The sequence below is a fragment of the Lycium barbarum genome, chromosome 11, assembly GCF_019175385.1.
Source record: "Lycium barbarum isolate Lr01 chromosome 11, ASM1917538v2, whole genome shotgun sequence".
Taxonomy (NCBI): Eukaryota; Viridiplantae; Streptophyta; class Magnoliopsida; order Solanales; family Solanaceae; genus Lycium; species Lycium barbarum.
The window spans coordinates 60662674-60670663 of NC_083347.1; the positions used below are offsets into that span (position 1 = coordinate 60662674).

General features: G+C 34.8%; 1 protein-coding gene across 3 annotated transcripts; it reads left to right on the top strand.

Annotated features, from left to right (window-relative positions):
* The first annotated feature begins 298 nt into the window (after positions 1-298).
* On the top strand, positions 299-6976 carry LOC132617551 (uncharacterized). Of its 3 annotated transcripts, none has more exons than XM_060332572.1 (5): positions 299-2870; positions 3009-3096; positions 3179-3964; positions 4700-4941; positions 6752-6976. In XM_060332572.1, exon 1 carries the CDS (start codon positions 310-312, stop codon positions 2533-2535), a length of 2226 nt encoding a protein of 741 aa, XP_060188555.1. In that variant the 5' UTR covers positions 299-309; the 3' UTR covers positions 2536-2870; positions 3009-3096; positions 3179-3964; positions 4700-4941; positions 6752-6976. The 3 variants fall into 3 exon arrangements, with proteins under 3 accessions (XP_060188555.1, XP_060188554.1, XP_060188552.1); XM_060332571.1 differs by having other exon boundaries at positions 3179-3733; positions 3845-4941; XM_060332569.1 differs by having other exon boundaries at positions 3179-4941.
* The last annotated feature ends 1014 nt before the right edge of the window (positions 6977-7990 follow it).

Here is a 7990-nt window from a genome sequence, read left to right on the forward strand (position 1 = left end):
GTTTATTTTTTATCATTATTTGGAATGATTCATATAGTGGTTTTCTTTGAAGTGAAAAAATATCGCATTTACTTGAGCAGTTGTTTGTTATATGTTTTGGCATAGCATTTTATAGCTTATCTTTCTTTTTTTGGCTAATTTTTTATAGCTTATCTTACTATTGTGATATCTGTGAGAGGTTTCTAATAAAAAATATGAGTTGACAAGTTTAATAAAAAGTTATGTGCATCTTAAGAATGTTGTTATTCTGTTGTATTTTGATCTAATTTTTATTTACTATTCTAGGTTATGGCACCAAGTAAGCAATGGATGCAACTTGTTGATAATCGACTTAATGAAGCCTACTTAATCGGGGTACAAAAGTTTTTGGATTATGCTTTTCGAAGAACAGGAGTATTGTATGAAATACGATGTCCATGTGTCAAGTGTTGTAACACAACATTAGGAACGCGGGAGACTGTTGAGACACATCTGAACGTATATGGAATAATTCAAAATTATACTTTTTGGTATCACCATGGGGAAGTTTTAGGTGAGCCGCTGTCGGAATGCGAAGATGATAATGAAGTAGAAGAATCTGAGAGTGAGGACGAAATACAAGAAATTTTGAGAGATTTATATCCTAATCATGATGAACGCATTGCAAACAGTGGTTGTGATGATTTACCTGAAGAGGAACCGAATGTTGAAGCAAAAAAATTTTATAGTCTATTGAGAGATTTCGAGAAGCCACTATACCAAAGTTCAAAAATCTCAAAGCTTTCAACTTTGATTAAATTGCTTCACATAAAAAGTATGGGTCGTTGGAGCAATGAGTCATTTACAATGTTATTGAAAATGTTAAAAGAGGAGTTGTTGCCAGATGGAGCAAATTTACCAAATTCATATTATGAGGCAAAAAAGGTAATTCGGGACCTTGGGCTTTCCTACCACAAGATTGATGCTTGCGTAAATGATTGCATGTTATACTGGAAGGAGGATAACTTACTTGATTCTTGTAAAGTTTGTGGTGCGTCCAGATGGAAAATAGAAAAACATAGCGGGGAAGCAAAGAATAGAAAAGGTAAAAAGATAGCATCAAAGACTTTACGCTATTTTCCGTTAAAGCCCAGGCTTCAAAGGTTGTTTATGTCTACAAATACATCTTCTCTAATGACATGGCATCATGATGAAAGAGTTGATGATGGAATAATGAGGCACCCGGCTGATTCAATGGCATGGAAATCATTTGATGAGCTTCATCCCTCATTTGCGGCCGAGCCTCGTAATGTTCGACTTGGACTTGCTAGTGATGGATTTCAGCCATTTCGGAATTCAAAAACCTCATATAGCATTTGGCCAGTGGTACTTATTCCTTATAATTTACCACCTTGGTTGTGTATGAAACAAGAAAATTTCATTATGTCAATGCTTATACCTGGTCCAGATAGTCCAGGAGATGCAATTGACATATATCTGCAGCCCTTGATAGAAGAACTGAAGGAGTTATGGGAATTTGGTATAGAAACTTTTGATGCATCAACTAGACAGAATTTCAAGTTACGTGCTTCTTTGTTATGGACCATCAATGACTTTCCAGCATATGGAAATTTATCCGGATGGAGTACAAAAGGGAAATTGGCATGCCCGTGTTGCAACAAAGATACTTACTCAATCAGATTGGCTAATAGTAAGAAACAGTGTTTTATGGGTCATCGGTGTTACCTTCCTCTTAATCACAAATGGAGGAATGATAGGGCGTCATTTGATGGTACAAAAGAGAAAAGGCTTCCACCAAAAATGTGTTCTGGTGTTGAGATACTTAATCAAGTACAGGATCTTGAAGGGTTGCAGTTAACAAAGGATCCAAAGAAAAGGATCAAGATATCACATGATGGCCGAAAGGATAATTGGAATAAGAAGAGTATCTTTTTTGAACTTCCATATTGGAAATCTCTCTTATTGCGGCATAATTTGGATGTTATGCATATCGAGAAAAATATATGTGATAATATTTTGGGGACGATCATGAATGCCAAAGGAAAGACCAAGGACACCATTAATACTCGGCTAGATTTGCAAGAAATGAACATTAGGTCGGAATTGCACCCTATCAAAAAAGGAGAAAAATATGAAATTCCAACAGCTTGTTACACATTATCTCCTCAAGAAAAGCACAACTTATGTCTATTTTTAAAGAATTTAAAGGTCCCAGATGGATTTTCATCTAATATTTCTCAGTGTGTTAACTTGAAAGATCACAAGATTTCTGGCTTAAAGAGTCATGATTGCCATGTTCTTTTACAGCATTTACTCCCTCTTGCGCTACGTGGTATGTTGTCCAAAACAGTTTGTGAACCCCTTGTTGAGTTGTGCTTATTTTTTAATGTGCTTGGAGCAAAGGTATTAAGAACTGATGACTTGGAACAGATTGAAGCTCAAATTCCTATAACTCTTTGCAAGTTAGAAAAGGTCTTCCCTCCTTCATTTTTTGATGTCATGGTGCACTTGCCTGTTCACATAGCTAATGAAGCTAAGCTTGCTGGACCGGTTTAGTATCGGTGGATGTATCCTATAGAGCGATGGTTATATTTTTTGAAATCTCTCATTGGTAATAGGGCGTGTCCAGAAGGTTCTATTGCAGAAGGTTACCTTGCAAATGAATGTATGACCTTATGTTCGAGGAATCTGCATAGAATTGACACAAAGTTTAATCGGCCAGAACGAAATTATGATGGTGGTTTACCAAAGTCCGATGGAGGTCTATCTCTATTTTGTAAATCTGGAAAAACTTTAGGAGCTCCAAAACAGCGTGATATTGAAGCAGATGAATTGGAGCAAGCACATATATACATACTGAAGAAATGTGATGAAGTTCTACCATTTCTAGAGTAAGAAAATTATTTCCTTCATATCATATTTCATTTTCCGTAAGAAAATTATTTCCTTCATATCATATTTCATTTTTATTTTTTCCTTAGGATTGTTTTTCTTTTGTGTGAAATTTATGGTTCAACTGAAATTTGTAGAGAGTTTGCACAAATTCATGTAGATGCTACTCAACACTTGTCCGATGCAGAATGGAATAGACAGTTTATTGAATGGTTTAAAGATAGGGTGAGTAATATATACACATCAAATTTGGAAATCTAATATTATATTACTCATTCTAAAGTAATCAATTTTATTTTGTTGATAGGTTGCACAATTGCATAAAGGAGATAATAGTCGGATCATGGAAGATCTCCTCGCACTTTCACGTGGTCCTACCCCATATGTGTTACGTTATAATGGCTACATTGTTAATGGATATAGATTTCATGTAGAAGATTATGATAAACATTTAAGGACTCAAAATTGTGGTGTGGTTGTTGTCGGTGAGACTGATGAACATAGGGAGAATATTGATTACTATGGAGTTTTAACCGATGTTCTTGAATTGCCATTCACGGGAAGGAGAGTGATTTTATTTGAATGTAATTGGTTTGATGCATATGATAACACGAAAGGAATTAAAACAGATGAATATGGCATCGTAAGTGTTAATTGGGGGCGATTTCTAAAAACAAATGAGCCTTTTATATTAGCGGACCAAGGATCTCAAGTATTTTATGCTAGTGATAATTCCAATAAGGGTTGGCGTGTAGCGAGAAAGACGCAACGTCGTGATTTTTCTGAGGTTGTGCAAAAATTGGATGATGATGTTGTAGATTTAGAAAATCCTACACAAAATAAGCGAAAAAGTACGACTGAGGTGAAGTATCTCTTTATGCCATTAGCAGATTCATTATTATATATTCTGATTACATGATTTTTCTGTTAGTACATTTTCTTTATAATGTTTTAACTTTTTTTTTTTTTGTAGGTTTGATATTAAACTATCAAAGAATGAAAATGAGGTGGAATCCACTGTGAAAGCTACTGAATATGCGTTTGTTACACCAGGTTCTATAGGCAAGGGACGAGGGAGAGGGCTTAAATTTATGTAATATGCTTTTTTTCTTCTTAGCACGTGTGAAGTGTGGCTTTAGTGCTCCTGGAAACTTAGTACGTATTAAATAAGTCCATTGACAAATCCACAACTGAGACGATAATATTATTTTGGACTAAGAGCTCACACTTGTGTGTAAACCCAAAATCTGGATGGAATTCCATATTCTTACTAGTGTATATAGGAACTTAGCACGTGAGGATTGTAGCTTAGAGCTATGATATTAGTTCATTCCCAGATCTGTGACCTGGGTTATGGCAATTGAGTTTTTCTATTCTCAGTTGATGTGAAATGTGATAAGATCAGATTGTCAATATTAACGAAGCAACTTGGAAATGGTTTTATATATAGAAGAGATTGTCATGTTGGCGGTAAATACGAGCCTGCTCTACTATTATTGGAGCTACTTAGTATAAATTGTGAAATTTAATTTTGTCTTAAAAGGTAACATAGGGCAACAGATAAATGTTCTTACTCAGTTTACAACCTTGTAGAAATGTTCTTGTCATAAGCAGAGATGACAACTTCTCTCACAGGTTTTTTCTCTTATTCAGTATTGTCACCTTGCTTAATTGCAAAAATTTAAAGATACAATTTAAACAGATGTTTAACACCTTATTTGTTTCATATCTTTGGCCCTCTATATACAGTAATTGGATTTTCCGTTTGCTCCAAACGAGCACTTTTAACTTGTGTATTGGATGTCAACCGAAGTTTGATTTATTGCAGGACATATTTGAGGGTGATGACATGGATATTCTTTGGGATCATATTTTTGGATGGATGAAAGAGTTATGGAACGAATGGAGAGGATAATTGCGTTCAAAGTTTAAAGGATCGCTTGTCTAACTTTGAAAAATGAGATGAAAGAACTGAAGCAATTGAAAGAGTGGTTTTTATCTTAACACTCCAATTTCCAGCCTTTGACATCAGAATGCTCTGAAGAATGACTATTCCTTTGATGATGCCAAGTTAGTACTAACTTACTCAAAATTATAATTTTTCTTTAAAGTATATTTGCTTGCTTGGTTATTTTTTGAAGCATAAGCAGACTCCCTGCCCTGAGCAAATGAATATGTTGTGCCCTCCTTATGCAACTAACTGTTAACTACAATTGAAATAACTATTAAGAGGTTAAGAAATGAAATATTGACATGTAGTCTAACTGTGTAAAATTCTGGTAGTTTTTTTTTTTCAATAAAGTTCCAAGTTCTTGCTGGGTTGTATTATATCGCATGAAGGATACAAAACAAAAGGGTTACTAGGCCTGACCTCAGGCAAAAGACTGCAGTTATACACAGTACTTACATTGTAGACATACACAGTACTTACATTGTAGAGATTTAGCTTACAAAAAAAAAAAAGAAAAAAAAAACTTTGTCGTATCTTATTTTTATGTTAGGCATCTGCCATTTATCGAGATTGTATGTTCCTTTAGCATCTCTTGGGAGGTCTTGATACTGAGATGTCAATTTCCAGTAGACAATTAATCTTTCAGGGATAGGTCTAAGCTTCTCAATAGTGTGGCAGATACTCCACCAGTTAGGAAAGGTACTATTCAGTGCAACTTTCAGAGTGCATATAATATGGTATCTGCTTATTCACATTATTAGTATGGTCTCCATATTTATAGGACGTCATACCCTTTCAAAGCTCCTAGCATATTATAATTGGGCTGATAAGTAAAGTCATCTTGTGCACCCTATTTGGTCTCCTCGGCTACATCACTTTCCACAAAATAATGCAGAATATTCTCTTTTTGGCAGAATTGATAGAACAAATAGAGTTTTGGCTGTTGTGACAGTGTTGGCGTAAGTGTATTTATTTTGTTTTGAGACAGAATTTTTAGATATGTGATATGTCCTCACTTTTATTTGCACCAACACATTCTGAAATCTAGTCGATTATAGTACTTGTGGCTTTCTGAAATCTTATTTATAATGGTGAAATGTTATTGTAATTGTCTGGTAGTTGGAATCTTTGTTATGGAGAATATAACACTAGTTTATCTCCGGAGACATTCACGATTAAGTACAATCGTTAAGTAGAGGAAAATAATAATAAAATCATCAGTAGATAATAGTAAAACTGAGCCAGTTTGATTCGTGAAGAAGTAGAAAGAACCATAGGTTTTTGATCGCCAAGAAAATCAAGACTAAGTAAAATATCTACCTCCATCTGAAAAAAGAGACACATGAAAAATGTATATCAGGAATGGTCTACATTCTGAAGCAAGGTTTAGAAAATAAATGAAAAATATAGTAGACAATCACCGATACAAAGTATGGATTGAACTAGGAGTTGAATCAAATTAGTTGTCATCTTAAGTGTCACAAACATAAAGAAATTAGGTGAGTTCTCATTAGATCACATACTAGAAGACCATTATTATGTTATGACCAGTTTGTAGGAAAATCAACATAAACATAAAATAGGTAATAGTTGTTATAAATGTAGAGTTTGTACAAATTTAGAGACATCATTGTTGCATGCTGAAATTGTTTGGTTACTGGAATATTATTTGTAATGGAGAAATGCCCAGAAAAACAGTTTTGCTTTTGATCTCAGTTGTCAGCCTCTTCTATCCACCTTGTTTTTGTTTTTGTGTGCTACACCAAAATGAAAAGATAGAAACCACTTCATGTCCAATGTGCATCTGAATCTTTTTTACATTAATATTGTTGCTAAGTGCAGTTCTGCTGAAGTTGTCTTGTTATTTAACCAATTTTCCAATTGACTTTTTGTAGTCTTTTTCTAAATGGATTTTTAATACTTTTACAGGTATGGAAATTGAAGTTCACGAGCAGCAAAAGGTCTATGTACAAATTGAAGTTCACGAGATTGACCATCATTTTGCTAGGAATGTTGGGAAAATTATATATGACAGTCTTAGGGGTCTATGTACAAAATACTGTGACTAAATGACATCATTGATGTACATTACCGGTAACTGATGGTGTTCATGTTTTGTAATTACTTTTTCTATATATATGAAAGAAGCGTCAACTTTACATTAATTACCATGTATTCTAGCTACAAATTGAATGTGATTTAGGACCTGTTAGTTGTTTCTTTAGGGACTAGATTGCTAGTCCTTAAAAGCCATTTTTATGAGCTGAAAATCTGGTCGCTAAATAACCAGTTGATGACCAGCTTTAAACTCGTCGGCAAAGAAGTTAAGGACCAGGTTTTAACTGGTCGCAAAAACTGTTTAACGACCACTAAGTTCGTCTCAAAAATCTTCAATTAGGTACCAGAAAAATGGTCCCTAAAGATGTTTAAAGACCAGTTTTAAGCTGGTCGCAAAAATGTTGTAACGACGAGCACTCAAACTCGTCCTTAATGATCTTTAGCGGCGGAGGCTATAGAGACGGGATATTCTGGTCGCTATTGACCTTTAGGGACCAGAAATGGGCTTTTAGAGACCAGTTTTCCCTTCGCTATTGAGCATTTTTCTTGTAGTGTGCCTTATGAAATATAAATCATGCATATCAATATCATATATCATACCCGGCCCATTATGGGACTCGGTGAAGAAAGTCATCATATACCATCCTCGGCGCCATAATCACATCATCATATCATATATATATATATATATATATATATATATATATATATATATACACACCGTACCCGGCCCTCTAGTGAGGGACTTGGCGAACAATGCAGTGAAACTGTGCACGAAAACATACCCGGCCCGTGACTCGGTGAAAGATACATTACGGCATGCACGAGCAGAGTAGTGGGCAACCATATGCAAACTAAGTCATATCTGAGACTCAATAGAATAATCAAAATGAACTATATTTGAAAATCAAGACAATAGTCATATCAAGTACCCTTCGAATGTCACCATGGATTATATCAAAATAGGACGGCTGGAATCATAGACACATATCAAGACATAATAAAATAAGTTCTGGGAATCAAGAACATTAGCCATCCTAGTGTCTCTAAGAATAGGAGCTTCTTTGGAGTTATGTGCTCGTCGTCTGTTTGTTTCATAAAGATCATGCC